The following is a 16,185-nucleotide window of genomic DNA, read 5'->3' as shown; positions in this document are numbered from 1 at the left end:
TGTCTGGCCCAGGGGTCTACAGTCAGCCCCGGGTGGAGTGTGGGGCCTTGAGGGGCACAGAGCCGGGAGGGGGTGGGGCGAGGCCCAGGGTTTTTCTGAGGACCAAGGCAGGGCTGGTGCCAGGGGGTGTTGTGTGGGGGCAGGGCCCAGGAGCAGGCCTGCCCCCTCCTCAGTGTTCCTTTGACCCCAGGTGAGGCCAGATCAAGGCTCCCCCCGGTTGGCATGGCGGGCTCCACGTCCTACCATGCCCTGGACGGTGAGGGGCCTCTGGCCTCGGTGCTCGCCTTCCTCCCTGGCCTGCAGCGGGGCCTCTGCGCTCACAGGCCTGTCCCCTCTGAGCAGCCCAGACAGGAGGAGAGCCCACCGTGCTCCCCGTCAGTCTCCCATCCTGAACGTCGCGCCCAGGACCACCCCGCTCCTGGCCCACCCGGGGCTGGGCCCACTCAGCACGGGCCTCTCCCAGGACCAGGCTATGCAGGGACCCACTGTCTTGGCGGAGGCCTCGTAACCGCAGCCCATCTGGGGCCAGGGCGGGTGGCTCAGGGCGGGAGGCTCCTCTTATTGTCTTCAGACACACCAGCTGCGGAGACTGGAATCCCAGACAGCAGAGAGGCCCTCCGGCCCCCTGGAGCAGGGCCAGGCCCGGCTTCTTCCCAGGAAAAGTCCATCCTGGGACCCGGAGGCCCTCGTCCCACCCCCACGCCACGCCAGGCCCCAGGCTCACCACCAGCTGAGAGGGGCTGCAGAGGAGGCCTGGGGGTCCACCACGGCCCCAGGGCCCTCCAGGCTCAGAGTGCAGCCCAGAGGTCTGACGCACATGGCGATCCCACCCACCTTGCTGCCTGTGCACAAAGAGCTCAGAACAATCTGGCTTGTGTCCTGGGACAGCGAAGTCAAGGAACCCAGGACAAGAAGGCGGGAGTGCCACTGGGTCACTCTTCACTTTAGACCGTCTCTTCCCGCCTCTGCGTCTTCTTTCTCTATCAAATCAGAAGGTCAAGGGATCCTTTCCAGAACCACCATTCCGTGTCCCATCATCTTCCCGTTAGAGGGTAAGCTAGGCGACATCAGACTTTCTCTTTCTGCTTTGGCTGCCAGGAAGCTCACAATTCTTGCTTAATGCCAACTGTGAGCCTCAGCCAAGGTATTTGAGATAATTACCTCCCGTTTCACGACACCATTCTTTATCTTAGATCAAAGTGAGAAATCTTTAACTGTTCGACTCTGTTCTGGAAGGAGGCCTATGTATGTGTACGCAGGAAGAATATTCCATCTGCAGTGTACGGCGGTGGCTAAAACATGCTCTGTGAGCCCAGGCTGTCTCTGTGCCTCCTGGGGAATGGGCTGTCCTTCTTTAGGAAGCCTGGGTGCAACACACACACACACACACACACACGCACATGCACCGCACATGCACACTCAGGCACACGCGTGCTGAAGTGAAGGAGAGCCGGCTGAACCCACCCACACAGCACCTGCGGGGTCTCCTGACAGGGGCGTCCCCTCACCTATCAGGCAGCTGTCCCCAGTCCATCAGCTGCAGCTGAGGTCGGGTGCTGGGTGGGGCTCCGGCCACAGCCGTGCAGGTGAGCCTCTGAGAGGCAGTGAAGCCCAGGCCACCTGCCCCCATTCACATAGGCTCGACCACGAGACACCAGAGTCGCTCCGAGTGGCCGCAGCCTGGAGAGCGCAGGTCCATCGGTACCTGCTGGACGTTGTGTATGGAAAGTCTCTGGACTGGATTTTCGATGCCTTCCTGGGCCTGATCCTCCAGCACGTGGCTGGCGTCGGGAGCTCTCACGTGCCTTAGAGCCACTGCTAAAGATTCTCCCGTGACCCAGCCCCAGCGCCTGGGGCCTGTGGAGGGGCACGGGGGTCTCGGGGGTCCATACAGCTGGGTGGCACTGTGCTGCGCTGATTAAAGAGAAAAATCCTCTTTGCACTCGGGCTGCTGATTTTTCTGGCCCCCTGGAGGGGAAAACTGCCATGTGACAATTCTGCCTGCCATAGCTAAAGGGGTGCAGGGATGGAATTCAGGGTGCTCTACCACTGAGCCGCAGCCCAGCCCTTTTGATTTTATTTATTTATTCATTTGTTTGTTTTATTTTGGGTCTTGCTAAGCTGCTTAGGGTCTCACTAAATTGCTGAGGCTGGCCTCAAACTTGTGATCCTCCCGCCTCAGCCTCCTGAATTGCTGGGATTACAGATGCGTGCCACCGCACCAGGCCTGCGTTTTCTAACATGCTCTGGGCTGGGGAAACAGCCTGCGTGTGAGATTTATCTTGTGTTACACCAAAGCTCGAACTTTAGCCTGTGATTTTTGCCACTTGTTTGAGGCTATTGAGAGCGCTTCACTTTTAGGTCTTTCTTTGCTATGACCTCACGCGGGGAAGGGGACACGTCTCTTCTCAGAGGTCGATGGCTCTGCAGATGTCTGTGTCTTGCCTTCGTGGCTCTGAGTTCAACCTTGCCCGGTTGGTGGGGACACAGATGACCAATTAAGGGATTCAGGTTCTGGGGGAGGAGGTGAAGTCGTTTAAGCTGCTCCTCAGTTCTATAAAGATCAAGTGGGCCGTGTGGCCGTGTGTGAGGCCGAGGTGGCTGGGTGTGGAACGTGTTGGTCTGAGTCCTGTGGCGGAGTTGTGTTGTGAGGGCTGGTGGGGACTTTGGAGTTGGGCGGTGGCGGGGCCTACTGCGTAGCACGAGGGCCGGGACACTCCTCAGAGAGGTGTGTGGCCTTGGGACCTGTCAGAGGCAGGAGGAGGCAGCCACCCAGGCGTGGGGAAGACCTGGGCTGTTCTCTGCTTTTGCCGTGGGTGGCCGTGGACGCCTGTGTCTCCCAGGCCTCCCAGAGCTGGGGCGGCCACCCTGCTCCTTCTCATAGGGATCTGGTCCAGGCAGCGGGCTCCTACCCCTCCGCTGCGGCCCTGCTTCTTTTGCCCCCTCCACAGCACAGGGGCCTGTACTGACGTGGCTGGGCACACGGTGCTGGGGAGCCCCAGCCTCTGAGGGGTGGCCTCTGGGCACAGAGGCCATGGCCCCAGCCCCTGCTCCCACTGACCTGCACGCGGGCCTCGGTGAGGTCGGTCCTCATGGCCAGCTGCTCGCGCGCGTACACGTCGGGGTAGTGCGTCTTCTGGAAGACCTTCTCCAGCTCCTCCAGCTGGTAGCTGGTGAAGGTGGTGCGGTTCCGCCGCTTCTTGCCCTTGTTGCTCTCCGAGTCGGCCTTCTCCAGGGGGCTGGGGAGGTCGGAGCCGGCCCGGTCCTGGGGCCCCTTGACCCCAGCCTCCTTCACACTGAGGTAGCTGCTGTCCATGCCCACGGCGTCAGGGTCGGGGGGCAGCTCCGGCTCCCCCAGGGAGCTCTCTTTGGCTGAGGGAGAGGAAACGAGGTCAGACAGTGGCCGGGTCAAGCCGGAGGGGAGAGGAGCTGGCCCCGCCGTCCCCCTCTCGGAGGAGACGCGGGTTCTAACCCCCGCTCACCATGAACGGGCCCTGAGGCCTGAGCAGGCCCCCTCCCTCCTGAACCCCGGTGTCACCTGGCTCTGAGCTGGCCCGTCTGACCTGTGACGTGACTCCCCCTCCTCCTCTAGAGGACGCCCTGGGCAGGACACCTCTGGGCATGGAGGGTCAGGCTGGGGGAGTGGAGAACTCAGCAGCCATGTCTGGCCCCTGGGCTTTGCGGGCACCAGGAGAGGCGTCACCAGGGCAGCCTGGTCTCATCCGAGGTTCAAAGACATCATGGAGCCTCTGTCCCCGGACGTCAGTGCTGGAGTCACCACCTGCCACAGGGCCTTTCTTCCTTGGGAGTGGACACAACTGAGACATGGGCCTCACTTCCTTTCCCAAGCCATGTCCTGCCCACTGTGACTGAGGCTGTCCAGCACCATCCACCAGAGGCCAACATCTGGGCCTGGGGACTGAACACAGCTGGGAGCCTCCGCCTGGTGACCCAGGGGGTCTCCTGTGGCCAATCCCCAGAAGCTCAGGGCCGTGTGGAGCTGGGGCAAGCCCTGCAGGTCAAGGATGAGGAGACGGAGGCCGGGCTGGGGCAGGGGGCAGTGGGGGAGTGCAGAGAGCAGCTGTCCACATCCAGGGGGCCTGGTCACGTCCCGAGGGAGCACAGTTGCCTCGTGGCAGGGTGCAGGGTGTGGGCCCTGGGGCCAGGGTTCGAATCCCACACCTGCAACTCCAGCCCTGTGCTCCGACAACCTCCATGCCTCAGCCTCCCCCTCTGGAAATGGGGGTGCAGACACCCGTCGGTCTTCCCCACGGAGAACGGAGGGGCTCGAAGCATAGGGCTGGCCACGCGGGCTCTCGCCATGGTTGATGCCCGTTGCTGGTCTGGACTTGCAAGCCCCCTGTCCCAGTGGGCGCCAGAGGACCCCAGCCCTGTGACGTCCTTGGAGGGGCAGACCCAGGGCACAGCGGCCTGCACAAATGCCCCGGGGGGCAGAGATGGGGCGTCTGGGCAGGTGGGTGAGAGGCCTGCTCTAGCCACAGTCCCCTGTCTTGGGGCCAAGGAACCCGGCTGAGTGCAGCAATGCGCACAGCTGATCAGACCAGCAGGGCGCATTTGAAGCTCCACGTGCGCCTGCTCAGATGATTGGCACACGCACGCGCCGTGGGGATGAGCAGCGCCCTTCGACCCTCAAGTCAAGCTCTTCTTCCGCAATGGGCCTCGGAGGCCAGGATGCGTCCTCAGCCCAGGTGGACTCCAGCCCCACCCCCGAGGCTGAGGTGTCACTCCCGGTCCTGGCTCTGGGTGCAGCGGGGCAGCCGATAGGGACACTTTACCTCTGTCCCCCGCTGTCTCCATGGCATTGAGGAAAATCGGGCAGAGGTGACTGCCCAGAGTAGGTCTGGGGACAGCTTCGGAGGCCACGCCTGGTCCCCATAGAGAAGCCACGGGATGGTGAGGGCCCAGAGCATCACACACGACACCCACGTGAGCCCAGGCACACCAGCTGACCACGGATCGGTGACAGCATCATGTAAACTGCAGCTGGCAGCGGGGCTGGGAGCTTTCAGCACAGATATCTATCTTCTTGGCAGACAAATAAATTTTGTTTTGGGTTTTTTTTTAAGGAAAGAAATCCCACCCAGCCTCACCCAAAATAAACATCTCCGTTATGCAACTTCCTGAGGCCAGACGGGGGGTGGACCCTGTCCCCCCTGCCCTCCTGCTGCTCCCAGGCCCCAGCCTGTAACCCCAGGGACCCCCACAGTCTTCTCTGGCTCAACCTGGGACGGCGACCACCCCACACAGTGGGGGCTGTGGCCAGGGCAGCTCTGTCTCAGAGAAGCCAGGGCTGGGGGACCAACCCCAACCCCCCGTTTAACCTGAGGGAGACCCAGGCTGGGGAGAAGGTGGGACCTGCCCGGGCATCCGCAGCACCCCTCTCAGCGCAGGACACCTGCTTTCTACCCTGTGGGCCCCGTTCCCAGGGAGGCCGGGAGAGGAGAAGGAATGCAGGGCCTCAGGGATGCTGGGGTCCTGCTCTGGCCGTCCTGGGGGATGAGGGAATGGCACAGCCTGAGAAGCCCAGGGGAGCTGCTCTTGATGCAGAAGCTCCACCTCCACAGTGAGGAACCAGGGCCCAGCTTTGCCCGTCTCGGACCCCACGGAGGCCAGGTGAGTGGGAGAGGGGGCCACGCACGAAGACCCCCAGCCCAGGGCCATCCTGCCTGTGACTTCAGAGGGTGCCTTCGGCTCTGGGGGTCTCATCTTTACATCAGCGGGCAGACCCCACGCGGAGGGCGAAGGACCAGCAGGGGTGGCTGGCCCTGCTTTGTTCACCGTGGAGGGGGAGGGGGAGGGGGAGGGGGAGGGCAGGGGCCTGGGCGGAGGGACAGGAGGATTCCTGGAGGCTGAGGCTTCTGGCTTCTGGAGGAAGATGGAAGAAATCCCTCCAAACTGGAGCGTCTTGAGTACTAGTCACTGGCTTTAAATCCTGAGGCTGAGTCTCCAGTTTACACGATAAAGAAAAGCTCCTCCACATTCTGCAGCCCCCACCACCTCCCGGTGCGGGGCCTCAGATCCCAGGCTTGGGCTTCCGCCTCGGCCTCCGCCACCGCAGCACCTCCACAGGTGCTGTCCCTCAGCTCAGGTGCCGGGGGCTGTCTGACCCCAGGAGGTGGACCTTGTGCCCTCAGAGCCGCCCGGCTCCGTGGCCTGCAGACTGCTCGATGCTCCTGGTCCTTCCCAACAGCCACGTGGATGTGGTGGCCCCTCCGCAGGGTGCCCTCCTCCGGGCTCCTGCTTTTCATGTGGCTCATTTGAGACAGGTGCATGATGGGGATGAGGTGGGCAGCATGCTGGGCCCCAACGGGAAGCCAGCAGGTTCCTCTCAAAGAAATAATCTGGAGGGTCTGGCTGGACAACCAGCCTGGGCCTGGTGCTGCTCAGAATCCAGCCAGCCTCGCTGCCCTCGGGATGGCCACTGAGAACAGAGATCCTGCCACTCAGGCCCGGTTACTCCTGACCAGAGACCACTGGCCTCTTGGCCCCCCATAACCCCTGCCTGGAACACCCCTCTTTTCCAGTTGAACTCCAACATCCAATGATGCCTCCACTCCTCCTCCAGAAAGCCCTCCCGGGATGCACAGCCCCTGTCCCCCGCTCACCTCTCCAGTGACTGCCTATGCTTGCCGACTAGTGTCTAACCCAGCCTCACTGTCCAGGGCTGCCTACAGAATAACAGCTCCCTGAGGAACAGCCATCTAGTCACGTGTCCCTTCTCTGCCCAGGGCTTTAGCGTAGGGTGGGGCAGCAGCAGAGTTGCAGTGAGAGGCTGCCTAAGAATCAATGAACAATTTCTAACAAGAAACCTTACCGGGCTCTTGCTCTGCCCAGCTGTCTTTGTGCACCCACTGTGTGCTGGCCCCCTACAGCACACGCGCAGAAAGTATTAACCTCACAAATGAAGGAACCAGTTCATCCTGCTACATGGAGAGAATAAAGCAGACCAGACGTGTTAAAAAGAGGCATGTAGAAATGCATGTCACTATCCAGGGTTCACAGCCTGTGGCAGATGACTGAGGGACAGCGGGAAGAAGAAGGACCAACACAGACCTCGAGGGACACAAGCAGGAAAGGAGAAGGGCCAGGGAGGAAGGAGAAGCAGGAGGTGGAGTCCCAGCAAGGTGTGGTGGTGCACGCCTAGAATCCCAGCAGCCTGGGAGGCTGAGGCAGGAGGATCACAGGTTCAAAGCCAGCCTCCGCAACTTAATGAGGTGCTAAGCACTCAGTGAGACCCCACCTCTAAATAAAATATTAAAAAGGGCTGGGGATGTGGCTCAGTGGTGGACTGCTCCTGTTCAATCTCAGATACCAGAGAGAGAGAGAGAGAGAGAGAGAGAGAGAGAGAGAGAGAGAGTGTGTGTGTGTGTGTGTGTGTGTGTGTGTGTCTGGAGTCCCAGGGAAGGCAGCACCCTGCAGTGGAGGGAAGCACCCAGGGCACTCGCTGCCAGGGAGCCTTCTCCAGGCCCAGGCCCAGCACTGGAGCAGGCTAAACAGTACCAGGGCCTGCCTGGGTCCAAGGCACCATCCATGGGCTGCCTTCTTGGGACCCAAGGCAGCAGCCTCACATGGACCCCAGACCTGCTGGCCACTGTGCCCAGAGCAGGGAGGGGCCTGGTGGGGCTCTTCCCAGGGCCAAGGTGGTGGGGCTGGGGCAATGTAACCCCAGTGGGCAGCTTCCTCAGTGTGAGTCCGGAAAAAGCCCCTGACTGCTGAGAGGAATCAAGTCAGGGCGCATGGGTGACCCCAAATGCCAGGCCTGCCCCGAGGCAGGCACACCCCCGGTGGCCTCATGTTAACTCGGTGGACCCCTCTGATGAGCATTCGGCCCAAGCTCTCACGGTTCCCCAGGATCCATAGGCGGGGGCCCCCTCCTCGCCGGCTCCTCTGGGAACACCCAGGCCCACACCAGGGATCCCCCTGTTTCCAGGCCACCCGGCCCTGGCTGGGGGGGGGTTTCAGCTCGATGGCGGAGCGTCCTCCTCCCCTTAGCCACACCGGCTCGCCTTTGTTCAACCCAACATCATTCAATCTAGGGAGCCCTTGTGTTAGGGTGCGTTTCTACAGTCGTTTGGCTAGTTGGGGTGCTGGGAGTTCTATTGGCATTTTCCCTGGATGTGCACCCCAGGTCGTGAGGTGCAGGAAAGGAGAAGGGAAGGGCCAGGGAGGAAGGAGAAGCAGGAGGTGGAGTCTGCTGTCGGAGTGGGTGTGGGGACACACGTGCACCGCTCGCTAGCAGATGCGTCTGTGGAATGTGCATGGGGCCGTGGTCTAGCCTGCACACAGGAGTGGTGCCTTGCGCATGCGCAGTTGTGTGTGGGCGTGGTCAAGGGCTACCCCTACACATGCCTGGGGGGGCAGGGGGAGGAGGGGGGCAGGGGGAGGAGGGGGCCATGGTGTGTGCGGCTGCGCACTGGCCGTGCCCGGGAGCCCAGGGTTACAGGGTCTGAGTCATTTTATCCCCCTTGGTTTTGATCACATCTATTTTCCCTCCAAACTCCTGCCTTGTGGGGGACACGCCGCTCCCCGCTGTTGTGGGCGAGCCGGCCCCACGCCCGTGGCCGTTGCGCAGTGGCCACGGAACCTCCTTAAACCCCAGAGCCCGCGGGGCCTGGCGCTACCCAAGGGCACTGGCCGAACCCACCTGTCAGACAGCCCTGTGGGGGCGGGGAGGGGACCACTGGCCTCTGTCCGGAGCTCCGGGGTCCCCTGTTTTACCTCCAAGGGGAGGGACAGCAGGAACCGGGGACATCTCAGCCAGCGCATGGGACACGTCTGTGCGCAAGGGGCTGCCACTCTGCAGGAGTGCGGCCGGAAGCCCCATGCCCAGGCCAGCCGCTCGGAAGGTGACGCCACACCTGTCACCAACACCCACCCAACAAAGCCCCAAGACACTTCTCTAAACAAGGAAAGTCACGGACCAGAGGAGGCTGCGGGGATACAAGGACCAAAGGGAAGGAGGTGTCCCAGCGCGAGGACACCAGGGAAACGAGGAACGGAGCGTGGAGTCTAATTAGGACGCATTTTTTAACATATTAATAAATAAAGGTGGGAAAACTATTTGAATCACCAGAGAAGACACACAGGTGGCGAGCCAGCGAGGAAACGGAGTCGCCGTCGTTATCCCCTGTGGAAAGCACAGGGAGCCCCCTGCCGCCCTGGACCATGGAATAGGGAAACCTGTGCCCTAAGTCAGAGACTGCGGCCACCTGGGACCTCAGACCCGCAGGGGGAAACCAGTCTGCAGAACTCAGCCGATGACACTCGGGTCACAACCCCGAAGTCCCACTCCCCCGCCTCCATCCTAGAGTAATGAAGCCCCAGCGCAGCTTTGTTCATGGTCACCCCAAACTGAAACGCACAAGTGCCACCATGGGGATCTGGAATGGCCCCGCGAAACCTTGTGTGACAGTTTGGTCCATAGCTTGGTACTTTTGGAAAGTGGTAGAGCCTTTAAAAAAAAAAATTCCATGTTTTTATTGGTGCATCATAGTTGTACATGGTGGGGTCTGTTGTTACGTGTCACACACGCACACAGCATCACCTATAACTTGGCCAGTGTCGTTCCCAGTGTTTCCCCCTTTCCTCCTCTCCTCCCTCTTCCTTGTCTCCTTCCTCTACTCCACGGATCCCCCTCCATATTCATGGGACCCCCCACCACATATCTTTTTCCTCTCTAGCTTCCACAAGAGGGGGCACATACGACCCTTGACTTTCTGAGTTTGGCTTATTTCATTTAACATAATGGTCTCAGGTTCCATCCATTTTCCTGCACATGACACAATTTCTTTCTCTTTATGGTTGAGTAGAACACCACTGTGTTTCTACGCCACATTTTCTTTATCCCCTCATCTGTTGGTGGACCTCGGCTGGTTTCATAGTTTGGCGATTGTGAGTCGTGCTGCTGTAAACATGGGTATGCGTATGTCACTGTGGCACGATGACCTTAATTCTTGAGAATAAATACCAAGGAGTGGTATAGCTGAGTCACATGGTGGTTCTGTGCCCAGTCTTTTGAGGAAACGCCGTGCTGACTTCCATAGTTGTACCCATTTACAGTCCCACCAACAGGGCACAGTGTTCCTTTTTCGCCACACCCTCTCCAGCATTTATTATTGTGTTCTTCATGACTGCCATTCTGACTGGTGTGAGATGAAATCTTAGTGTAGTCTTGATTTGCACTGGAAAGTGGTAGGATCTTTAAGAGGTGGGGGATAGTGGAGGTCATAGGTCACTGGTGTCATGCCCTTGAATGGGATTGTGGGATGCCAGTTTCCTCTTGCTCTTTGCTTTCCAGCTGCCATGAAGTGAGAATGTCCTTCCGCTTCATGCTCCTGCCATGATGCTCAGCCTCACCATGGGCCCAGGGCAACAGGTGGCCAACTGATCATAGACTGAAACCTTTAAAACTGTGAGCCAAAATTAACTTTTCCTCTTTTTAGGTTGATAATCTCAGGTATTTTGTTATAGTAACAGAAAGCTGACTGATACACCAAGCATCCTTAAGCAGGTGAATGGATAAGCAAGCTGTGGAACATCCACATGGTGGAATAATACTCAGCAAGAAAATGAACCAACTATTGACACAAAGACACAGATGAACCTCAGAAGCAGCATTCTGGTTTATAAAAGTCCCAGTTTCAAAGTTTACATAACATATGGCTCCACTGAGTTACATAACATTCTAGTAAAAGCAGAATTACAGGTACAGAAAGCAGATCACTGGTGGCCAAGGGTCAGGACTGAAGGCTGGTCTCCCCAGGGGTCCCACTGAGGTGATGGGACTATTCTGGACCTATGATGTTCTATATCTTGATTGTGGTGGTGAGCACATAAATCTACCAACGTTATTGTATGGTTTTTAAAAACGCAACTAAAAGTATGAAATTATGTTCAAATATATGAAGGAAAAAACTAAATAAAATATTTATATGCCTTCACCAGAAATCCCACATCTAGGAATTTATCCTGAAGAACTCATTCATTCTGGGCCTAAAGAATTAACAGAGAAATTTCATCGTGGTGTCCTTTTAGTCTATAAAAACCTGACGTCAGCTGAAGTAGGCAGCAGTAGGAACGGCTAAATAAAGCAGGACTGTCCCGTAAGTGGAAGACCTTTCCCGATAGTCTCTGTTCTGCACGTTTCTTTCTGGGTATTAACGTGAGTCACTGTGCATTTCCTTGGGCTCTTGGTCTGTTCTCCCTCCCTCCCATGACGGGGGCGTCTGGGTGGATGTGCCTTCCTTTCCCTCTGTCTGATCTCCACGGAGCTGACCTTATGCAACGGCACTGAAGTGCTGGAGAGATGCTTGTCTCCCGTTAAGTGAATCTCATTTTGACAAGAGAGTGGGGAGGATGTGGAGTAGCTGTCGTCCTTAGAAAATGCCAGAAGTTTCCAGAAATAGGAATATGGGTTGACTTTGCCCCCACCCCCGCCTTTATTCCTGGTCTGAATTTGTCTTCTGCTTGTTCTTCTGAGAACAGGTTTGGCCACGACCTGAAGGCGCCACCAGAGTCCCTGCGCTGGGGCCTGTGCTGATGGGTGCTGGGCTCTGTGACGAGGGACCAGTGGGTGGAGGGAGGTCGGGGCAGCTGTGAGAGAGGCCCCTTTTGGGGTGGGGTGGCCACTGTCCTCACAGAGTGGGCACTGGTGGCTCTGGGCTCGGGTTCAAGTTCAGACAACCCGCCTCCTCCTTCAGGCTCAGCACAGCCAGGGGAGGCTGCCACCTCCTGATCTTGCCGCCTCCCGCGGGGAGGCCCTCATTAGGAGGCCAAGGACAATACAATTCCAAACAGACAGCGAACACTTTATTTTTTTTAAACATAAGAATATGCCCAAGATTGCATGGAAAACACTTTAAAAATGATTTATTCTGCATGTGACACTCAGTCACTGGAGCTTCCTGGGTTTACTGTCATTTGTTTGCTTTTTCCTAAAATTGTCAGCCCTACAAATCAGGCGGCATCCAGGGCCCTGCAGGGGAGACTGGCCCCCTGCCTCCGCCCAGCTCCCCTCCCCCTGCCTCCCCCCAGCTCCCCCCCCTCCGCCCCCCTACACTGCAGGGAGCCTCAGGCCTCCAGGGATCTGTAGCCCCCTACCCCCTGCCAGGTACGTCCTTCTCCCCTTGTGTGTGACTAGCTACTGTCCTTCTCCTTCACTCTCACTTTCGTGGCTTTAATTTACGTTTCCACTACAAGTAGCAATCTGTGCTCTACAAGAAAGTTTCAAAAAATCAAGACAAGCCAAGAGAGGCCAGGCACAACGGCGCACACCTGTGATCCCAGCTGCTAGGGAGGCCGAGGCAGGAGGATCATAAGTTTGAGGCCAGCCACAGCAATTTAGCAAGACCCTGCCCCAAAACAAAACATAAAAAGGAATAGGGATGTAGCTCGGGGGTAAAATGCCCCTAGATTTGGTCCCTAGTAGCGCACACATATACACACAGGCAAGCCAAGAAAAGAAAACTCTCTCTCTCTCTCTCTCTCTCTCTCTCTCTCACACACACACACACACACACACACACACACACCACATTTTAGTGAAAGTTCTTTGTAAGCTAACCCTGTTCCCCGTACATCTCTCCAGCCGCATGGGCTCCACCATAGGAGCTGGTCCTCTTCTGACCGCGAGAAATCAGAACAAGCCTGTGACGGACGTCCGTGGGGTCGATCTCTGTTCAGTCCTGGACATCGCCTGAGAAGCAGCTCTAAGAACCAGAACTCGTGAGTTGAGCCATGGGCCCATCCTCAGGCCCACTACCCTCCAGAGGTGCGCCCACGTCCTCAGCTGCCCACACTGTGTCCCCCTCTTCGGGGCCAATACCAGGCCTTACAGTGTTTTCTAAATGTTTGCAACTGTGAGATCTTACCTTAGTCTGGGCTGATTTATTATTAATATGGCGAGAGCTTTTAGTTTTGTATCTCCTCTCCTGTGCCAAGGGTCACCCTGCTTCTTCCCTGACCCCAAGGCCAGGCTCACCTCCAGACACTGAACTCCCTGCTCTCTGGTGCTGGCTGGGGGCCTGGGCCTGGTGTGAGCAGGTGCTGGGGACACCTCCAGAGAATTAGGGTAAATGACGGTGCACGCCTGCCTGGGAGGACAGTCCCTGGGTCCCCTTCTGCCCTTGGTAGCACGGGGCCAGCTCTCGTGCCCTGCTGAAGGGGGCAAGGGCACCTACAGGAGAGGACCCTGGGCCCCAGGGCTGACATTGACACGGGATGATGTTCTCCTCTCAGAGCCTCTGGCTGCCCAACTGACCCAGGAGGGCCTCGGTCTGCAGCCCGTGCCTTTGTGGGGGGCTGCTGCATGGGAGTGGGGAAAGAGGACCCGAACCACCAGCCACAGGCAGGACATGAAGGCCTGGAGGTGACCCTGGGCACACCTCTTGGCCTGTTTCCTCCTCAGTTCAACAGTAGGGGGTGAGAAAGGGCTAGGGAGGGGCACAAGCTGCAGGAAGCCAGAACTGGGGAGGAGCACTGTCCTGGCTGCCACCCACAGGGCTGGTTCCCTGGCCCCTGCATTAGGGTTCTAGGACCCAAGTCCCCACCAGGCCAGATAGAGCTGCAGTGGCTCACAGTGGCCACCAGGAGGCACTGCAGTTCTAATAAAGTGTTGGGGGGGGTGCCTGGGCCTGTTCCCAGGTGAGGGTCCTAGAGGTCTGGTTGGGGACCCAGGTCCCACCTGGAAGGATGTGCCAGCCAGAAGCTCTTCAGCCCTCTACACCTCTGGACCCAGAGAGAGGAGGCAGGTCCCTGATGGTCCTCTCCAGGTCCCTGCCTCCCTGGTTCTCAGGGCTCCTTTCCACACCCTCACACTTCCCTCAGGGTGGGTGGCCGCGTTGTTCAGGTGAGTGTCAATGTCAGCTGAGTGACTGGCCTGAGACGACCGCTTCCTGGAGGCCCTGGGGACTTCTGGGCCTCCAGCGGCCCTGGCGCACAGTAGGTGTTCAGGCAATGCAAACACTCCCTGAGACACCCCCCTTGTGGTGGCCCGTGGCTTTCCTTGTGGCCCCAGGGTTCTGCTGAGACACCTCAGTAGAGGCAGGTGCCACCGCCCCTCGTCTGGCGCCCCTCCCTCAGACGGAAGTTCCGGGGGTTCCTCCTACATGGGGGGGGGGGGTTCCTCCTGGTCCAGAGAGTGGAGGGGCCTTCCCAGAGACCCAGAAGTTGAGCCTTTGCTTCCAAGGTCCCAGGGTGTCCACCAGGTCACGGTGTCCATCACCTACTGCTGTGTCCGTCACCCGTGTAAGACACTCCCATTTCACAGCCCCGGAGACTGAGCCCAGAGGAGGTCAGTGGCCAGTCCAGGAATGAGCTCTTGGTCGGAGGCAGAGCTGAGATTCGAACCTCGGCCTGGAGCACTCCCCTTGGAGCCTCCTGGGTGGGCGCCCTGATGGCCCTGGGTCAGGCAGACAGGGACAGGGGCCAGGAGGAAGGGAGGAGAGTCAGGAGGAACCTCTCAGCTCCTCTCGGCTCCCTCTGGATGGGCCCCACCTGTCCCATCTTCACGGTGGCCCTGGTGTGAGACCCATGTCCTTGACCACAGGACCCCAGCCCACAGCCGTGTCCTGTTGTAGGACCAACACCCTCAGGCGACAGACTGCACCTTTGAGCTCTTGGCCATGGTGTGTCTGCCACTGAGTCTTCAGCCGTTCAGAAAAACAGCTCCTCCCCGGGTGCAGACACACTCGTCCACACACGCGAACATTCGCCCCCAGAGAGGCCGCGAGGTGGAGGGAGCGCAAACGCGGAGAGACGTCACCACGTGGGGAATCGGCTGGAGGGGCTCCTGGGGCTTGTTGGACTCAACTTATGACTTTTCCCAAAGTGAAATCAGATCAAAGTAGAGAGTTTTTAAACAGCCTTTGTGAGCCTTTGTGAGCCAGGCCTTGTGCTCAAGGGCTGGCTGGGCCACCGCGCACAGGGCCACGTCGCACAGGGCCACACGTGCAGGGCCACCCCTTGCAGGCGGAACCCCAACCCTGAGGCCTGCTCTGGGCACACCTGCGCCCCTGGCCCTCGCAAAGCCCTCGCTTGCAAGCGTCCCCTCCGTGGGGCTCAGACCTGGCGACCGCAGCGGCTTGTTAGCCAGGGCCAAGCGGCTGGCGGAACTTAAAAGTAAAAATGTCCTTTGATTTTTGAGTCCCCTGTCATTTCAGTTCTTCTGACTTGTCAGAACGAGGCAAGTGTCCTCGTACCCCATCAAGTGCTGGAGCGGGGCCTCGGGGCTCAGCCTGCCCAGGCGCCCACGGCCTGCTCCGTCCTCATCGTGCCCAGAATTCCTCTCCCACCCTGGGCCCTGCTTCATTTAGTCACTCTCCAAGGTCCCCCTAGGAGCCGTGGCCTGGTGGAGGACACAGAGGTGTAACCAGCACTGTCAAGTGCTTGGGGTCCCAGGGGCAGGAGCGCAGTGCCCCCCTGGACCCAGGGCACAGGATGCGCAGGTGGCCGATTCTGGTGGAAAACGTCAGAAGAGGCTCTTGTCCTCAGTGTCAAAACCAAGGAGGACCCCTGCACGGTGGCCCACGCCCCTCAATCCAGCAGCTCAGGAGGTGGCGGCTGGAGGATGGTGAGTTCAAAGCCAGCCTCAGCAACTCAGCGAGACTCTGTCTCCAAATAAAATACAAACGGGGTTGGGGATGGGGCTCAGTGACCAGGTGCCCCTGAGCTCAAAGCTGGAACCCAAACAAAGCCACCGAGGAGACCTGGCAAGGCTTGTGGCTTTTGCTGGTAAAAGAATACACCACGCCCAGCCCCAGACGGTGCAGTCCAGGGTGACCAGTGAGGCCACGGCTGGGCTGGGGAGGGGCCTTCCCTCCAGCCAGAGCCGGTGACAATAACAATGTCGTCCTGGGAACGTGTGCCCATCCTCCCTCCGTATTATTTGGCCCCCACAGGCCCATGAGGCCAGTAGGGTTCACCCCCAATCCTCAATGGAGAACCCACGGCCGTGCTCCAGAGCGACTCTCCCTGCAGGGGCTGGGATCTGAACCTGTTCTGCCCCCGGCTCTCCAGGGGTGGAGTGACCTCTTTCACAGCCCTTGGAGGGACCAAGGGAGACTCCCCCCTGTCCCAGGGGACACAGTGGAGCCACAGGAACAATGTCCCTCTCAGGGAATGGATGCTGACTGAGCTCCAGGGTCCCCAGGAGAAGCCCCAAGGACA

The 16,185-nt window shown here is 59.0% G+C and overlaps 2 protein-coding genes across 3 annotated transcripts in view; one reads left to right on the top strand and one right to left on the bottom strand.

Moving 5' to 3' along the window:
- Positions 1 to 14,913, top strand: part of Ext2 (exostosin glycosyltransferase 2) — a 184,466-nt gene extending 169,553 nt beyond the window's left edge. Inside the window, exons 14-15 of one of the 2 annotated variants that reach the window (XM_077797465.1) lie at positions 12,608 to 12,744; positions 14,567 to 14,913. In XM_077797465.1, the coding sequence (XP_077653591.1) occupies positions 12,608 to 12,719 (112 nt within the window). In that variant the 3' untranslated portion in view covers positions 12,720 to 12,744; positions 14,567 to 14,913. Of the gene's footprint in view, positions 1 to 12,607; positions 12,866 to 14,566 lie in introns of those variants that run through there. The other variant, XM_077797464.1, reaches the window with a different exon arrangement.
- Alx4 (ALX homeobox 4) overlaps positions 1 to 16,185 on the bottom strand; it is a 37,433-nt gene that overhangs the window by 4,513 nt on the left and 16,735 nt on the right. The window contains exon 2 of the mRNA XM_026399180.2: positions 3,062 to 3,372. Coding sequence (XP_026254965.1) covers positions 3,062 to 3,372 — 311 coding nt within the window. The remainder of the gene's footprint in view (positions 1 to 3,061; positions 3,373 to 16,185) is intronic.

This window comes from Urocitellus parryii, chromosome 4 (assembly GCF_045843805.1).
Source record: "Urocitellus parryii isolate mUroPar1 chromosome 4, mUroPar1.hap1, whole genome shotgun sequence".
Lineage (NCBI taxonomy): Eukaryota > Metazoa > Chordata > Mammalia > Rodentia > Sciuridae > Urocitellus > Urocitellus parryii.
The sequence above is the reverse complement of the archived record's forward strand: the minus strand, read 5'-3'. Positions and strand labels throughout refer to the sequence as shown.